This window comes from Brachycentrus maculatus, unplaced genomic scaffold, assembly GCF_059751285.1.
Source record: "Brachycentrus maculatus isolate JH-2025_06_01 unplaced genomic scaffold, ASM5975128v1 h1tg000496l, whole genome shotgun sequence".
NCBI classification, from domain to species: Eukaryota; Metazoa; Arthropoda; class Insecta; order Trichoptera; family Brachycentridae; genus Brachycentrus; species Brachycentrus maculatus.
Genome location: NW_028281243.1, coordinates 118,894 through 138,384, shown reverse-complemented (window position 1 = coordinate 138,384; position 19,491 = coordinate 118,894). Strand labels below are relative to the sequence as shown.

General features: G+C 35.8%; 2 protein-coding genes across 22 annotated transcripts in view; one reads left to right on the top strand and one right to left on the bottom strand.

The window, feature by feature from the left end:
- Window positions 1–2,825, top strand: part of ASPP (Ankyrin-repeat, SH3-domain, and Proline-rich-region containing Protein) — a 431,995-nt gene extending 429,170 nt beyond the window's left edge. For all 21 annotated transcript variants that reach the window (XM_088272413.1, XM_088272412.1, XM_088272416.1 and 18 more), the window contains 2 exons: window positions 1,482–1,684; window positions 2,453–2,825. In XM_088272413.1, the coding sequence (XP_088128539.1) occupies window positions 1,482–1,684; window positions 2,453–2,488 (239 nt within the window). In that variant the 3' untranslated portion in view covers window positions 2,489–2,825. The remainder of the gene's footprint in view (window positions 1–1,481; window positions 1,685–2,452) is intronic.
- A 266-nt stretch (window positions 2,826–3,091) lies between these two features.
- On the bottom strand, window positions 3,092–12,493 carry LOC148301961 (uncharacterized). Its single transcript, XM_088272425.1, has 6 exons — window positions 11,654–12,493; window positions 9,360–9,577; window positions 7,983–8,127; window positions 7,012–7,246; window positions 6,018–6,244; window positions 3,092–5,444 (listed from the first exon to the last, which is right to left on the bottom strand). The coding sequence occupies exons 1-6, from the start codon at window positions 12,308–12,310 to the stop codon at window positions 3,972–3,974; spliced, it is 2,955 nt and encodes a 984-aa protein (XP_088128551.1). The 5' UTR covers window positions 12,311–12,493; the 3' UTR covers window positions 3,092–3,971.
- Between the last annotated feature and the right edge of the window lie 6,998 nt (window positions 12,494–19,491).

Here is a 19,491-nt window from a genome sequence, read left to right as displayed (position 1 = left end):
GCTGCCATGCTGGTTGTCGTCCTAGGTTCAATTCCGAGGGGAATCAAAATAAATATAAGTGTTTTTCCACCCTAATATTTATTTCATATTATCCTGGACTGGTACTTAAGTGTAAGACTGTCTCCTTGCCTTAATATAATTAACGATCAACATAACATTGCATCAATTTGATGCAGTGCCCTATACACCATCACCTAAGGGTACTGATAAGTCAGTAACCAGTATGGTTAACGATAAGGGTGAAAAAAAGAAGAAGAAAAGGTGTAAAATTGTGATTTTAAAGCACATTTCGCTCACTCCTTTCAAGAACGTCATAAATCAAAATACTTGATTTTTCAGGAGAACGTTTTTAAAGTTTAAAAATATAATACAATGTATTAAAAATAAATATCAACCCACTTACTGAACTTTTTACTGTGCAACAGATCTTTTTAGGTAAAACCTGAAGTTTTTTTCTCCATTTGAAAAATATTTAGTATATTTAAAAAAATAGTTAAACAACACCTTTTCTCCAAAATGCAAAAACAACACTTTCTGCCCTGTAGCGGGTAAATATCATGTTAAAATTATGCCTCTTTTGCTGGGATATAGTACATTTTCTGAGCATTCCGAAAACATGCATAACTGAAAATTGTCAATTTTTGATTTATGACGTTCTTGAAAGGAGTGAGCGATTTATGGTATCATACGCTGAGCGATGATACACTTTAGGCAGTATTAAAATAATTTCATTAATTGATCGGCAGTCACTTAGGATGAAATCAATCCATTTTCAATTTGAGTTTTACACTTGGTAAATACCATTTCTTCTGTTTGTGTCATGTCAAGTCCACCTTTACGTCGACCATCACTTGAGAGTTATTGCTTAGGCAGCTCTAAATAGCGCTTTATTCTATATTCGGGAGCAAGGAGATCTGTCTTCTACCCACACCTCGACGACCCTCTGTTTTTTTACGATTCTCCATTCTGTTTTTTTATTATTAGGTTCAATAATACCACTTTTTCCTTAAAATCTATTGTGATACGTGCTTCGATGCGTTCTGCATCATTTTCAAACACCGATAGTGTTCGAAAATAATGTGGAATGCATGTAAACACGTGTCACAATAGATTTTTTTATTATTATTATTTTTTAAGTTAGCTTATATTACATAATATAAACTATTTTATACACTTTGTCCGCCTCCGTAGTGTAATGGTCAACACGCTCTGCTACCGTTCTGTAGGTCCCGGGTTCGATTCCCAAGGGGGGTAAAATAAATATTAGTGATTTTTTCACTGTCATATTTATTCAATATTACCCTGGACTGGTACCTGAAGCGAAGGGCTGATCACCTTTCCTTCATGCGTAAACGATCAAGATAACACTGCGTTTATATTACGCAGTGCCCTATGCACCATTGGGGTGCGGATAGGGGGTTTATTATTATTTATTATTAAAACTGAAATTCAAAATTATTAAAATACTTTGTATTTCCCAGGTGTGCAGGAGAAGCTGGGCATAATGAACGGAGGGGCAGTGTTCGCGGTGTTCCCGTACTCGGCCCACGAGGCGGACGAGCTGTCCTTCTCGGCGGGGGCCCGCTTAGGAGTCCTGCGCAAGGGAGACGATGCGGAGCGGGAGTGGTGGTGGGCGCACAACACCAACGGGCAGGAGGGATACGTGCCACGCAACTTGCTGGGGGTAAATGTCTTTTTACTATTTTATAGACAAAATTATCCGTTAGCTCGGATCATAAATCGTGGTAACCCTAGCCTGACTTTGAAAAAATGGGCATTTGAAGATTGCCCGTAACTGACATGGATAAAATAAAATGGGCCTCTGCGTATTTGCCCTGGTATGGACAAAAAATAAAGGCCTTTTTCAAAATTACTTAACGTTCAAGTAACTATTGATATTCAAATTGTTCTTAGATATACAAAGATTTTCCATCTAGATTTTTAGCCCATAACTCCATTAAAATCTACTACTATCAAATTTACTGGAGTAAAATCAGTTTGAGCAATAGCTCAAATAATAATAGCTCAGAAATATCCTCCCCAGGGTGTCAGTATTAAATATGGGCTAATCCGCAAAGGTCTCTATCTCCGAGTGTTTTTGCCTAGAATTTTCACTCAAGAATTACAAGAAATTATAGAAACCATAAACATAAAGAGTAAATCCACTAACGAGTAGGCATAGGCTATATTAAACTCAGAGTTAAAGCCTAAGCAGGGCCATGATAAACGGTATTGCATTAGCCACAGCTAGATTTCACACTCGGATGTTAGGTAATTCCAAAAAAAGACAAAGTGCGGGCAAACACACTTTTACCTTAGTTTTACGTGATTATTTTTTTACTATCTTATGTAGTGTATATTTTTGCACTGTGTATTACTGCATATTTTTTGTTTATATGTAGTTATATTTTGCATTGTGTTTTGACTAATGTATTTTTATTTCTTTTTTTAGTTGTATCCGAGAGTGACTCCAAAACCCGAACAATGAGATCGTCTATAACAAAAATATATTTTATTTTATGTATTGACTTGAGTTGAGGAACATTTTGTAAAAAAGTTTAAACCTATCCAAGAAAAATATTAAATTATATTCTCTTTTTATCGTTGAAAATTGTAGAGTATTTTTTATCTGCTGATATTAAATTGTACATAAAAAAAATGAAATTCCGAAAAATTGTCATTTTAAAAAAGGAAAAAATGCAATCGGGAATGTTTCTTAACCTTGGCCAATATTTGTAAATGTGTTATTTTATTTTTATATATTTATGTCACTGTAAATGCTATAAAAAATAAAATATGCTGTAAAAAAAAGTATCAAAATGTAAGTGATGATTTTATTGACTTGTAAAGTTATTATTTATGACTGTTGATTATTCCATCGTCGGAGGGGTGAAAGTTGAATGTAATAATATCGGATGACCTCAGGTTTTATTTAAAACGTAAGACACACTGTAATATGTATGTAATTCTACCTTTCAAATTGTTATCTCTATTTAACATTGGATAGATAATTCTTAATAAAATGACAATACCAAGAAATATAACCATTGTTTCCTTCCCCCCCCCTTTCTAAAATAATAATTAAACATTAATAAATATCATTTATTTATTAGATAGTATATTATTTATGCTACATCACATTTTACAACCTTGTTCGAATATTTCAGGTATCAATAATAATACAAATTAATATAATATCAGTAAAGATTTTTATATATCGATACCCAAGCAACATGCTACAGCATCTGAGAAGATTATGGTAACAATATATCTACGGGTCTACCAAACAATAAAATGACTATACTCCAATCAATTAAATTTTAACAGCATTTACGCTGCAGCAAGACATTCTACTACTACTCTTCATGAACTGCACTGGTTACGCTTTCCCAAAAGGGAAATACAAAGTCTGCCTATGTATAAATCAATACATAATATGACTCCTGAGTATCGAAAAGCTTTCATTTCTTACTGGTTCGCAACCAACGCATTAAAGTTAGCAAGCGAACCTTTGTTGTTCGAAACTGATGCATAGAATGTTCTTCTACTAATAGGAAAGAGTGAGATGATCTTCAAAAAAAAAACTAATAATGCTTTTGTTTGCTAAATTATCTTTATGTTTTTTTTTCCCCTAATTTAATCACAGTGAAGCGCCTATACATTGCAATATTACCCTGGACTTATTTTACTTTAGAAGAAATATTTACATACATATGTACATGAATGTACTGACTGCTAAATTCCAAATCAGCATATCATTGGTATCTACACAACATATTCAGATCCTTTAGTAAGATTTTCACAATGTAATAAAATTATATTAGATTATATTGCACGTCTCCCATCAGTAAAAAAAAATGTTACTTGGGTAAGAAAAGATTAATAATGTACCAAAAATTAATCAATAAATGTAGGTACATGATCTATTCGCTGAGGATGTTCACATAAATATTTTTGTAAACACAAAAGAGTTATTTTGAATCGTGATTCACTTGTTTTGACGGGTTATTTATATCATCCAAACATTGTGTTTCCATTTCATTATCATGCTCATTTATTTCCGAGGAGCTTGGCTGAACATCACTCGAGGTATCTGTTACGGTGTCAACATGTTCCTCTTCACTCCGTCCGTAAGTGTTGTGAAGTTCATCGAGCCTCGAACACATCTCAACACTTCTCGTTGATGTATTGGATACTTTGTTGACTAGTGATTTGGCTTGCTCTTCCATCCGTTTTAGCCTCTCATCTCTCGCTGCAAACCTACTCTCATATTCAGACATAACGGATGTTCCTGGGATAGATGAATCCGTGTTTTCTGTCGTATTTGGTGTATCGTCTTTGATAACTGTGTCAGATATACTATTCTCTAAACTATTTTCTGTAACTATACAAAGCTCACTGGATATTGTGTCTTCCTCTAATTGCACATCTGTGCATCCCTCATCTTTTGAAGTCGGGGGTAATTCTTCTTCCGCTGTAGTTTCTTCACTGTCCGGATTTAATCTGTTGTCTTCTGCAGTGCTTGAAGTAGACGGTTGGTCTGTTCCTCCCGTCCCACCGTATTGGTTGTGCAATTCTTCTAGCCTATTGCAAAGTTGGACACCTTTACTATTTGTTTTTGTTACTTTATGTACGAGGACATAGCACTGCTCCTCTAATTTTTTCAATCTCACTGCCCGAGCTGCTAAGACATCATCGTAGCAAGTGCTGTTACTGCGCGTTGGTGAGACACTCGATGATGGTTTTTCATCTTGACTAGTAGCTTCTTCTTCACTTGCGTCATCGTTCTTCGATAATGTTTCCGACTGGTCTTCGACATCTGCTAAATTGGCTTGTATCTCACAATCACTCGTAACATCTGTACTTGCTGCGTCATTTCCGACTTCATCTTCATCTTGCAATACATCTGAATCTACTGCCCTATCATCCGCTGCTTCTTTAGCTTTCTCGGATCCGCTGATATCGGGACTTTTGGCTTTCCTCTTCAAACGCTTCCTTTCCGCTATTTTCTCGCTGTTTGACGTATCGGAATCTTCATCACTGGCCCTCTCGTCATATCCACTCTCCGCGGAATTGTTGACAGAATCAATAGATTTTATTTTACGACTAGCGAATTCGATTCTCAACTTATCCCATTCTATTTGGGTTTCTGAGTTCTTTTGCTTGGCTCGGTCCCATTTTTCCTTGCAAAACTCCAGTTCTTCTTTAAGCTCAGTGAGCAGTTTCCTTTTCTGCTGCAGTTCATACCTTAGAATCTTCTCGTGCGTGTGAATCTGCTGATGTTGTCTTTCCATCCTTCCTACCACGTGCCAAGTTTTACCTAGTTCTGAACTTACCAGCCCGAGTCTTCTGCCTTGATCTTGCAGTCTGTTTTCTAAATGAGAATTCAATTGCTTCAGACGATTCATCTCCTTTTGAAGAGATTTTTTTTCCAATATCAAGTCCTGAAAAAGTAATAGAAAAATACATACATTACCCATAATCATCTTTCTTAATCAAACATAAAACTGCAATTAAATTAATATTCGGACCACAAAACAAACTAAATTAATAAGTAAAGAGTTTATGGTAAAAGAAATACAGCGGAACCTCTCATAATGAGCCTATTTCGTTGCAGAATCTTTCGTTCCAGAAGTCCCTGCTCACAAGTTAATGTTGTAAAAAGGGAATTGACCTTTAACTGTAATTCATTATGGGAAATATCGCTTGACAGGAGCAACCTTTTCACAAATTTTTTTTGCTCATTATGCGAATTACTCATTATAAGAGGTTCCACTGTACAATACAAATCGATACATTGTTGCATTTACCCCTTAACCCCACAATTGAAATAAGTTTAAACCAATACAGGTAACTCCACTTTTCTGCTAACCACCTGAACTTGTTCCTTAGCAAAGTCTATGGTTATCATTTTTTTTTCAAATTTCATTATTTTCTAAATTGTCTATAAATAAGCCAAAACAAAAATTTCACAAAAGACAAAAGTTTTTTGGAAGAATATCAGATTTTTTCTTTACCTTCAGTCGGATGTAAGTTTTACTGACACTCGGCACCATCCTTGGTCCCGAAGGAGTCTCGACGGACTTGTAGCAGCTGTGAGCCGACTTCTCGGAGATCTCGGACACTACGAGAGGCGGGCCCGACTGGTGACTCAGCAGCTCCATCAGCACGCGCCACACCTTGGGAAGATTGCCCACTATCTCCTTGGCAGATGTCACTGATTTGGGGGACGACACCGCAGAGTCTGAGGATAAAAAGAAAACTTTTCATCAATACCTCCACTCTGGCAAAAAATGCTATACATTTTCAATGAACATAATAAACTGAATATTAAGATTAAAAACTACTAAAGGATTGTAACACTGTTTTAATTGATATAAGAAAGGAATGCAAAGCTGAACTAGAGACAAATGAGAAGATTAACAAAAGTTCTTTAAGGTGGTATGGACATGTGAAGCGATTGGTTAACTAGCGAATGACTTAGACAGTATATATGGCGAATGTGAACAGGAGAACAGAACGAGGAAAGAAAGACTTGGCACGACCAGATCAATCAGAGCCTAAAATCTGGTGGTGTCAAAACTCTACGTAATCGGAAGGCATGTGTGACTAGATGTATGGATGTGAAGGATGCTAGGAATGTAAATCAGGAAAGAAGAGTGTGGCATTCCATCCACTCTGGCTATCCCTGCAGCGAAACAGCATGATAGTAATCTTCTGTGGTCTCTATCTTGTGGATTGGTTTGCAGCAACAAATGACGCCTCCTTCGCCATTCCAGCCTACTACACAACACCCTCTTCAGCTTCTCATACGTTAAACAGGTAATATCCTTGTACAAGTCGCAAAGATATTCGCGGCGTGAGCGTCCTCTACCATTTGTTCCCTTGATCGTTCCTACAGTAACCAGGTGCAGGAAACCCTCCTGTTGCAGCGCATGACCAATCTATTTGGCGTGTCTCTTCGAGAGTTTAATAGTTGTTGTACTACTAATAAAATTTAATCTGTGTTACCTTCAATCGTTCCGGGTTCCTTATTAAGCACTTCTCCCTCCAAATCAGCCGGAGATTCTGAAGCGTCCACTTGATTCACTAGATCCAGGATGAGTTTGGGCAGAGCCGATGCCATCTCACTGCAGTCTTCCCTGACCACCATGTCTTGCAGAAGGTCGTGGTTCTCTTCCAGCTTCACCAGCAACTTGTCCAAGTCTTGGTTACTGTTGTACCCGAGGAGCATTTGCGAGAATAGCTGCAAATTAACAAATATTACCATATTTAATTTTAAATATGGATTTTCACAGAACTATAAAGGAAATAATATTATCAATATAAATGAATGTAGGATTTTTATGATTCAAATATATTATTTTTTGTGACAGCTGATTTTCCTTGCTAAGGTATTATAAAACTGTGTAAAAAACATAGACATGTGTATTAATTGTTTTGGCAGTTACTTTTTGATTATATCTATCCAGGTTTAGTTTAAATTTCACTAGTTAAATGCCACCATATATAAATTAGTCTGTGAATGCCACTATTGTGGTATTTACCAAGTGAAATTTAAATTGAAAGTAGACATATTTAAGTGCAAAATTTGTTTAAAACCCTAGACCACTGGACATGTTCCAATATACCTTAATACGGGACTATCGTAAAATGTACGATGATAAGAAAAACTCACATTTTACAAAAAACATCAAATTTAAGGTTAGGATTTAAAGAAAAATTAATGGTAAGATACATATTACACGACATAAAATAAAAATATGGGTCTGGTATGAAGTGCAGGATCAAGAAAACACTGTGTTGATATGATGGAGTTTCCTATTCACGATCAGGTGTGAATAAAGGTTAGAAAAAGATATATATTTTTTAATTTTAAAGACAATACATGGCCGATTCTTGTTAGTAGAAACTCGTAATGGATAACACACTGATATATGAATTGGAGTAATCTTTAATAAGGTGTAGATTTGAGTACTAACTTGATTGATAACAGTCATTTCAGACTGAAGGCCTCTGGATTCTGCTTTTGAGAAGCCAAGTTGACTCTCCATCGTCCTCATGGTATCTTCCTTGTCCGATAACTGCTTTTCAAGTTCCTCTATTTTGGCTTCGAACTCTTCACATCTGCAATTAATATTTTGATATTCAGGACAATTTTTTAAAATGTCATTTGAATTTTTTTGTTTATAAAGTCCAGTATTTAGTTGACCTTTAGTTTTATCACGATTTTTTTTTATCAAATGTATAAAAAATGTAAAAAAAAATAATGTATTACACGTATGTAATATAGGGCTTAGCTAGATCATTAAAAAATAAAGATCAATTAATAAATACGGACTTAAATAAATAATAAAGACGCACTTCCTTATACAAAAATAAATTCTCCGAAATTTAGACGCGTCTTATACTCGAAATTATTGTAAAAACGTCCAGTGTTTGATTTAAAATTCCCGCCAGTCTTAAAAATGGCCATATGAAAATATAATGATGTGAAACCTATCTCCATCTGGCAATATTGTAGTGATGGAATCGTACCCACCACCTCGATTGGTAACGACACTACTCAATTTTTTGGGTAGTGAAAATTCCTTCAAATATAATTCTTATGACGCTTATGTGAGAGTTCGCCAGGTAGAATGGTGAATGGTGCACATGTGTAAAGCGATCACTTAACCAGCCTATGACAAGTCATTAGCCCCGTAAATACCCAGACTTCCATATTCTTCTTCGTCTTGTATTTATCTCAAATTGTATTTACCCATTAATTGACATCTTCTTTGACATGTAACTTTTCAGCACCATCTATATTTTAGTTTAGTATGTTTTTTTATTATTGTTTTTAGATAACATTTTGAATATTGTTTATTTAATGTCGATATTTCTCCAACCCTCTTGTATATTTATTATCTGAATCTTACTCTCAGTGAATCACAAGATATACTTACTTTATATAGGTATTAAATGTTAACTTATTTTTTTTTTTCAAAAACGTTAATAATATTAGTATATAACAACTCACCGAAATTTTAATGTCTACCGGTTTCGAGACGTACCCACAAATGACGTAATGACTAACCACAAAGTAAATGCTTTTTATATTAATAATATTGAGAATATTAAATGTTAAAATCATACACTGATTTTTAGAGATTTTAGACATCACATTAGACATTTTGACATCAGTTTGAAAATGCCATAACAAGGCGAAATAATTGTCACAAATTTATTTTTTATGTTTTTTTAACAATAAAATACAACTTAGTAGACTCAAAAAATCAGTGTTTGATTTTAATATTTAATAAATAAATTTAAATGGAGTTCTACAAATTGAACGTCAAATCTATAAAAACACTCACTTCTTGAGTCTAGCTTCAGCCAGGATCTTTTGTTCGTCCAGTTCTCTGAGCAGGCCGTGTCTGGTCACCTCGGCGGCTCGGGCCCTCTCCTCATACAGAACCCTCAGGTTCCTGATGTTCTGCAGCTGCTTCTCATACTCCTGCTTCAGCTCGTCAGATAGCGTCCTCATCTCCCTGTCTGCGAGGGACTGCTCGATTTCAGACAGCTTTAATCTTAACTGGAAATTAACAAGGTACATATTTAGTAAAAATGAATATTTTTAAATAATTTTATTTTTAAAAAATATGGTATTTACTAAGTAAATTTTTAATTAAAAATAGATGGATAATACCAAAAAGAGATTACGGAATCAATTGATGTAGGTAATTAAAAAGGCATAATTTAAGCTAAAATGTGCAGACATTTTAAAAGGTCGTATGGTATTTATATATAGTAAAAAATACAATATTGTTTTTTTTTTGTATTATGTAACATACTGTATACGAGTGCATATACCATATATTTTATTGAATTTATTTTTCGTTGTATTTTATAAAATTTATGTTGAATGAACTTTAGAGGTTTGCACACTTCACCTCAAGGTTTTCAATAAAGATAAAATCAATAATTATTATCTTAAGATTTTTTTAAACTTTTTTATGTATCCATAGCGCCAATTTTTTTTATTGCTAGACTCCAGGGCTGTGATTTCATACGAAAGTTAAAGTTTTAACTCTGAAGATAACTTTATCATAGAGATGTGACTGATACTTTTTCGATTACCCGACTAGGATAGTATTTGCTACTTTATCTCGGTTTATATTTCTTTCCAGCTTAAATTTTTATACCAAGTTGTCAAAAATACTGGCGGCTAGAAAAACACAATACGCAACCGAATTTTTGTACTGATTGGGGTGATTAGCTTTCAATGATCGAATCCAGTAATGACTTATTTTAATTAACTAATGACTTACTTTAATTTTAACTCAATCATCCATAAATGATCTCATATCCCAATACGTCTCGTCAAGAAAATTATGCTAAGATATTTAAAGAATTGATTACGAAAGATTGTGAAATACTCAATACCTACTCATGAATTATAAGTACCTACCTACCTAATTAAGCCTTACTGCTAACGACGATTTTCTGAATTCGGAATATTTTCTGCAAAAAAATGTATGCGGATACAGTTTTTGTATAAATTTAAACCATTCAGAAATATAAACCGAAAAAAAGTAACGAATATCGTCCTAATCGGGTTCCTGAAAATGTAATGGCTGATTCAATACCTTAAAGCTGTGGATATGATAATTTGAGAATGTTTGATTTTGTGTTTGAGTGAATTGAATGAGCGGCCGATTAAATGTTTGTACGTTCATGCGGAAGTATAAAATAATTTCATTGAACACGAGAAAGGCGCATTAAGGTAAACTTGTCTGTCTCTAAATATAGATGAGACATGCTCTTTGTGACGGGTCACGAGAAAGCATGTTTATTTACGCGTGCCATCGGATATAAACACTACGAAACAAAACACGCGCAGTAAACAAATGTAGATACGAGCATAAACAAAATGATATTCAACAATAAAGATGAAATCAGTGCATTTGGCTACCGTGCGGTTCCAGGCTTAACCCCCTTCTTCAAACCCTTATCTGCGCCCAATGGTGCACAGGGCAATGCATTTCATAGAAGCAGTATTATCTTGATCGTTCATTTTATGAAAGTAAGGTGACCAGTCCTGCGCTTTAAGTACCAGTCCAGAATGATATTTATTACATATTAGACAGAAAAATCACCCCTATTTTGACCCCGCTGGAAATCGAGCCCGAGACCTCCGGCACGGTACTCAAATGCGTTAGCCACTTTACTGCGAAGGCAGGTGAATCCCAGGAGGGTCAGAATAAATAAAAGCGATTTTACAATCAACTACTTCATAGGAAAGAAAATGAAGGATGAATATAAGATACCTACGTATTTCCTAGCACAATCAGGTATGTCAAATACTTGAAAGCGGCCGGGTCAGGAGTCGTAATAATCGTCGGGTATGTATGAGGAGATGCATGAATGTAGAAGAGGCGAAGAATGTTTGCAAAGACAGAGTGGTGTGGCGTTCGATTCTCTCTACCTCCTACCCCTGCTGGGAAGCGGTGTGATGGTTAGTTAGTTAGTTAGTTATTATAGGAAAGGCGAACAATTCCGACTCCTTAGTGTAATTCATAAAGTGAACGATGAATGATAAGCAGAGTGTTATTATCATCGTTGCCTTTCCAAAATTATATCGAATAAAAAATTAAATGAAACTAAAGACCTGTGCCAGCTGAGTTTCCCGAATGTCGAGCATTTCCTTGCTGACTTTCTTCACCTCTTTCAGGGCGCTGATCTGGTTCTTGAGTTCAAAGTTTTCTTTGTTCAACAGCGCGGTTTCTGTATTGGCAGACTGCAGGGCGCAGTTGATCTCGCTCAACTCTCTCAGGATTTCCCTGCTGCGCTCCCTCGCGATGGCCAGCTGCTCCTCCAGCTCCGCCATGACACGTGTCTGGGGATTGTTTTCTTCCGCAGTTTCCCGCTGGCTGACATTTAGCTGATCGTCGTTATTTCTAGCTATCAGTGCGCGCAGTGCGGTATTTTCGGCCACCGCTTCCTCCCGCAAGCGTCGCTCTTCTTTCAGCAAATCCCTCAACGCCTGCATTTCGTTTGATTTTTCCGCTATCAGCTTCGAGCGGGCTTTTCTTTTCACCGCCAAATCTCTTTTAAAATCCTCGAGCTCTTCAGCTTTCTCCGGACTGAGAGTTCTTTCAATCTTGACTTCCGAATCACTGGTAATTTTACTATTATTTTCGTCACAGGTAATCGATGTCACGGGGTTATTCGCTTCACTCGAATTCAGAATCGCTTTTCTGTGTTCCGCGGAATGCCACCACCCAAGACTGACCGAGCCTTGTACGTTACTGAAGATATTTCCCATTTCGAGCGGAATATATAGGATGATAAGGTTACTTTGTTTAAAGATTCACTCTAAGTATGCATCACAAAAGAACTGTGTCTTTACACTGAGCGCGAATCGGAGGGCGATCGGCGTTCCGAGCTTTTATTTATAGATTTTCGTCAGAAGAGACGTGAGTCGCCGTTCGGTGCGATTCATTGAACTGGTGTAAAGCTGTCTGATCTGAAGATTCGGGCGTGACTACGTCACGGGTCACGGGGGGGGGGCGCTCCCTGACCGGTAGAATCTCTTCTCGGGTCTTCCCTGATCGGTGGAATCTCTCATCTCGGGGCTCTCCTGACTAGTGGAGTCTCTAGTCTCGGATCTCCCCTGATCGGTAAAGAATCTAGTCAAAGGTCTCCCCTGACCGGTGGAATCTCTAGTCTTGGGTCTCCCCTGACCAGTAGAGTCTCTAGTCTTGGGTCTCCTCTGATCGGTAGTGACTCTAGTCTTGGGTCTCCTCTGATCGGTAGAGACTCTAGTCAAAGGTCTCCCCTGACCGGTGAAGTCTCTAGTCTTGGGTATCCCCTGAGCGGTGGAGTCTAGTCAAGGGTATCCCCTGAGCGGTGGAGTTTCTACTCTCGGGCCTCCCCTGACCGGTGGACTTTCTAGTCTCGGGTCTCCCCTGACAGGTGAAGTCACTAGCCTCGGATCTCCCTCGTGCGATCTCACGAGAACTGGGGAACTTCTAGCCGAATTCCGAGAATTCCCTCTTTTCGCGCCATAACGTTTCGGTCTCGTTAAAATTATTTCGAAATATTTTTGGAATTGCGCTATATTTGTTGACTTATTTCTAACCGCGTGTTACATTATTTAAAACACGTGTACGTCGGTAATTTTCCACGAACACAAAGGAGCATGCGATGTGTCCTACTCTTGGCACTTTGGGCGAACTTTAAAGATTCAGATCAATGCGGAAACATTACTTATATTTTAAATTTAGGTCTTGACATCACTTTTTGAAGATATGAATTTGTATTTTTAATTGTCAAGTATTTTTAAATTTTTAATTATTCAGTATTTTCGTATTTTTAATTATTTTTATAAGCATTGTTAACTGCGTGGTATTGTAATATACCACTCTACTTATCATTTATCGTTTACTTTGTCTATATTAGTAGTATTAGGTACATAAATTTAACTTTCAAGTGGTATTTCACAAAGTGAACGATGAATGATAAGGAGAGTCTTTATAATTAATTAGTATGCATGCTAATACATATAATTGAAATTTTTATCCGTTATTTAATTTTTGTGACGATCTGTTGAATTAAATTAAGCCTTCTTTTATACATATATTTACGTTCTTACACACATAAGCACAATGTATTTATCTATATATATATATATATATATATATATAGGCATGTAAGACATTCGCTACACAATAGGATCTAGTATAAACGTCCACACGCCCTAATCAATCTCTAGACAGAGTCTTGGCAAAGATTCTAGACAATGTGAAAACTCTTTACGCAAAAATACCAATAGAAAAGAAAATAACATGTTTGTTACTTGGAATTTTGCTTTATTTATACATTTATTTTACTGCGTATTTAAAAACGACGTATGTCGTATTCGAATTTAACCGTTTTCATAGTTTGCTTTTTCTTTTATACATCCAATATATACTAGTATAAGCGTTTTTTTTATCCCCATCCATGAGTGGTTAGCGCGATTGGCTACCGCGTTGAACGCACCGGGTTCGATTCCCAGGGGTAAGGGTGTAAAATAATTTTTCGTGATTTTTTCACGTTGATATGTATTGATTATCACCCTAGATTGTCATCTGAAACGCAAGACTGGTCACCATGCATTTTTGTAATTAATGGCCAAGATAACACTGCTTCGTTTGAGATTCAGTGCCCTATGCATCAGGTGCGGATAGTAGTTAAAAGTAGAAGAATATAAACCAGCCAATGACAAGTGTAAGCCCTGCAAATGCCGAGATTTTCTTATTCTCAACTCAATCAGTGTCGGGTTGTGGTCCCGTGGTTAGTGTCGCGGACTCTTAAGTCAGAGTTTCTCGGTTCGTACCACTCTACCACAAGTTGGTACTTATTTCTAATAATGAGCGCTCACAGGAATAGTATGAATTTGTTATATTTGTGTAAATAATAAAAACACGAATATTACGCTTAAAAAAAAGAATATACATAAATATGTGTGTGTTGAAAATTTAAAAAAAAATCAACCTTCATAAAAAAAACAAGTGATAACTTAAACCAGCCAATACAATTCATCTGTGCTGATTCATCAATTGAATCTTGATTCATATTTTTCGTTCGGTAGAATCGTAATCTAGAAGCAATAGGATGTATTCCCCGTTCACTTAAGTCTATTTAGATGCTGTGTGCTGAAAGCTCCACTTCTGAACAGGTGCCAACACAAACAGCTTCTGTGATTCCGCGAATTAATCAAAGTAATAAAATAAGTAATTCAGAAGGTGACATGCTCTTGTGTATTCTGTTTTACATTATTATTATCAAGCCCTGAAATAAGACTCGGTCAGTGGTTTCACGAAAATAAAAAAATGCAGATTAGTTGAATTACTCATAGGTGATCTCACCTGTGCCAAAATACATGTTATTTTTTTAAATGATTATATTTGTTGGGTGATTAGCGCTTTTTACGTAAATGAGTAATTTCGATGGGAATGTAATTAAAATAATTTCGGTTACCACCTCCCTGGTCACTGTAATTAAAAAAAAATTAGTTATCCACCATCCATCACCCTCCACCATCAACAGTGCATCCTTTGCTCTCCATCATCTACTAATCAACCTCCACCTTCAACTTTTCACTCACAACTCACCATCCTCTATCCTCCTCCCACCACCTTTCACCCTCCACCTTCTTCTATCTCTAACCCACTCTCCGCCATCTACGAGTACTATTCACCGTCTACCTTCAACTTTTTACTTAAAACTCTCCACCCTCCATCCTCCTCTCACTACCTTTCAACCTCCACCATCAACAGTCCACCCATTGCTTTCCACTTTCCACCCTATACTATCTACCCCACATCCTCCACCTCTACTATTCATCCTTCACCTTCAACTTTTCACTCACAACTTCACAACCCTTCATCCTCCTCCCACCACCCTCCACCATCGACCTTCAATATTTCACACATTGATCTTCACCATCTACTATCCACCCTCCATCATCTAATATTCACTCTCCACCTTCAACCTTTCACTCACAACTTTCCACCATCCACCATCAACACTCCACTCTTTGCTCTTCACTATCTACCATCCACTATTCACCCTCTACTTTCAACCTTTCACTCACAACTCAGTCAGTCTCCGCTGTTCACCCTGCACCACCTACCACCCACCCCTCCATGAGGTATTTTGGTTAGTTATAACTATGCATTATTTCTATTGTATAAGGAAATACTAGTAATCTAAGACACCATAAATAATTATAAAAGTCAGACAGAAAAATTAATAAAATGTGTCTTTTCAATTTCATTTTGATTTGGCAGTTACCTCATGGTAATATCTATCCATTTTTAACTTAAATTTACCTGGTAAATACCACTATTTCTTGAAATGTATTGTGACACACGTTTCGATGCATTCTGCATAATTTTCGATAATGAAAATGATGCCGAATGGATTGAAAAATGTGTCACAAATTTTTAAAGAAATGGTAGAATTTACCAAGTGAAATTTAAATTAAAAAAATATTTTTAACATCTTACTAAGTAGGTATTTTAAAGCCGTGAGTCAAATAATTATTTTGACTTCATCATTAAAATGTCAGTATCTCTGTACAAGCGATGAAATTCATTATTTCATCGCCTCGCCCACTCTGTGATGTGACAATTTCAATCTGGAAGTGACATCATCAGTTAATTGGTGACATATAAACATAATCATTTCTCACAAATGCCCGTCTCAAATCAGATCAATGATAAAATATTTCATTTAAAATTATGTGATTCTGAAATAAAAATATTAAAATGTCAATATTTTTTTGCAGAACCATTATGTCTACTCAATTAAACGGTGCACACATTATTCAAGTAATCTTACCAGCAGAACCAGTGCACTAACCTTAATTGTGTCTTTGCTGTTTCAGGTTTGAAGGCGTAGAATTATCTTCCAATAATAGTTCCACTGTTAAACTGAAATGCATTTGTTTGCATAGCGATTTCAATAAATATTATTTTCCTCTAATTAATTCACAGATTTTTATGTTGCAGTTTTTATCAAAGCACCCTTGAGGTATCATTTTATTATAAAATAAATACATTTATTATGCCTCTATCTTAATTATTATTTTTATTAAAACTAAATTATAAATAATACATTTGTTTTTTACCACTTGAGTTTTATATATTAATGACTTTTTCAGAAGCTACAGATGGTTTACGGGTTTGAATATAAACCAGTTTATGTTCAAACCCGTAGATGGAAGCATCTGTAGCTTCCAAAACTAGTAATTAAAATATAAAACTCAAATGGAAAAAAAAACAAATCTTTTATTTATAATTTAATAGTGTCTCAAAGATTCAACATGAAAATCTCCATAGACAAAATAAAGAGTATGGTCACTTCGAGACATCCAGTACAATGTTAACTTGCATCATAGAGCAAATGATGCAATTTAAGTATTTGGGTGTCAAAGTGTCCAGCAGCAATAACCTGTACAATGAAGTAAGAGAGCAAGCAAACAAGGCCGCTGCTGTAGCTGGATGCTTGAAAAATTTTGTATGGAGAAATAAACACATGCTGAAAGAGAGTAAGGTGAGAATTTATAAGACCTGCATAAGATCAATTATGACATACTGCATAGAAACAAGAGCTGACACCACAAGAACGAAAAGCCTTCTTAGAACCACTGAAATTAAATGAAGACTCTACGACCCATTGTAGGCCTAACACTTGGCGACAGAGTAAGAAACTCTGAAATAAGAAAAATCTGGGATGTCAAAGATGTAGTGCGATGTAGAAGAGTAAGAAGACGTTTCTGGAGAGATTATGTTGGAAGAGCAAGTTCGGATCGATTGGTGAGATTAGCAACAGACAGCAGCATAAGAGGTAAGTAACAGCCGGTCTTCCATCTCCCTGGAGCAGACCGGAGAATAACAGGACACGGTCCTAACAGAAGAAGAAGATACCACAAAGTGAATGCCGAAACAATAAATAACATCATTTTGAGTGTGTCCAAATACTTGTTCACAAATCTGGATTATCTCCAATTATAGGAGTTATTTTTCATATTCTTTTTTAACATCTCATCAAAGATGAAGAAAAATATGGAAGTCTAGGCATTTACGGGACTGACCGACATAAGCTGGTTTAAGTGATCACTTTACACACGTGTAACATTCACCAATTCTACCCATTATTGACAACCATACTACTCAAATTCTTGGAAGTTCTATATATATGAACCAATTAAGAAACCTTGTTCTTGAATCAATAGAACTTCACTAGAGACATCTATTGGTGAGATGAAAACTTAAACCAGCCTACGACGGTCGTCAGCCCCGTAAATGCCTAGACTTTCATATTTTTCTTCATCTTTGATGAGATGTTAAGAAATAAAATGAATACATTATCACAAATGTTGAGTAATGTTATTTAAAATATTGGCATTTAAAATTAAGCACCTACAAAAGTGAAAGTGAATCACTTTCAACTTCAGCAAATCAATAAGTAGCTTTTTATTACTTTTGGCAAGCGCCGAGCTTTGAAGACAATGTTGAGTAAATATTTTGCCATGACTCAAAATAATTTTACCACTAATTTCATGCAATTAGTTAAATACAGGGTGGCGCAAAATTAATCATGCTATCGAAAGATGTTATAATATTTGCAAATGGCATCGTACGTCAATCATGTTTCACATTTGTGAACTGGACAGCTGCAGTATACAAACAGATTGATAAAACGGGCACAAATGTGTATCAACACTGGCGGCAGCCACTTGACGGATATAATTTTTTCCACTGAACAGAAAAAATTGTAATGGTCCAAATAAAGATCTTCAGTAGGTACCCATAATCATTTTTTTTTTTATTAAGTAAAAAATTCATTTAAAAATAAAATTTAATGTTTAGTTTTGCGCTACCCTAAATCTGTTTGTATACTGCAGCTAGTTCACAAATTTCAAATACTATTGACGTATGACGCCATTTGAAAAATTATAACATCTTCTGATAGACTGATAAATTTTGTGCCAGCCTGTATACTTCATAGTTAGATAATACTAAGAATTTATCTTCGCTGTATTGCTTATTTAACTACACAATTATTATGTCAGTGTCCTACATGACTCTCTAGGCATGATGTGATAAAAACTTTCAATATTTACATCATTCCTCGTCAATGTAAAGCCACATATGGTGACTACCTTAATATCACTTCTCCTTATTATTGTCTCTCGTGTTGAAAGTTGGGAATCATTACAGCGATTTTAACTTAGTCTGCAGCTGCTCTGAACACTGACTTGCTACAGCGAAACTATTCAAATCTTTTAGACAGGATATATAATACGCCTCCTTCCTATGCTGCGTTTACCTGCCATTTTGCATTATAATATATGTAATATATTAACACATTTCGGATAGGTTTTTTTTTTGACGCCTGCGGACCGCTGGCAACGGGATTTGATAATAATGCACATATAGTTACGATCTTTATAAAGAGATAAGTATATAATATTCATATAAAAACATTTAATAATTCCCTCTTTTCTGCCTTTGAAATGAGGCCAGCGCAGGAGATAAAAAATTCCTTCCCATCCTTAAGCATCAATGGACCCAGCAGGCAGAAATACCTTTACTGTCCTTAATGTGTTAATTTGTAGTTATCTTCCCTTGTAAAATAACCAAATTACTCTAGTTCTCTTTTCTTTATGGTGTCTATAACTTATCATTTCCTATTCCCATGGGTATAAAACATCTTCATTTTAGACTCTCACAACCCATATTTTGAGCTTATTCAAAAGTGTCACATTTCGAATTCTTGATTCTTCGCTGTGGTAGTTTGGGTGAGAGTGTATAGCTGGTTTTCAATGCTTTAGAGAAGCATTGAAAAGATGTCTTCTTTTGTCTCAATCCTGAAAATTGGTCTGCAGCAACAAATGACGCTTCCTTCGCCACTCCGGTATATTTCGCAAAACCTTCTTCAGCTCCTCATACA

Coding starts and splice junctions, on each gene's coding strand:
- LOC148301961 (XM_088272425.1), bottom strand. CDS start 12,310: ATGGGAAATATCTTCAGTAACGTACAAGGCTCGGTCAGTCTTGGGTGG. Junction 9,578..11,653: donor GGGAAACTCAGCTGGCACAG/GTCTTTAGTTTC, acceptor GTTAATTTCCAG/TTAAGATTAAAGCTGTCTGA. Junction 6,245..7,011: donor GGAACCCGGAACGATTGAAG/GTAACACAGATT, acceptor TTTTATCCTCAG/ACTCTGCGGTGTCGTCCCCC.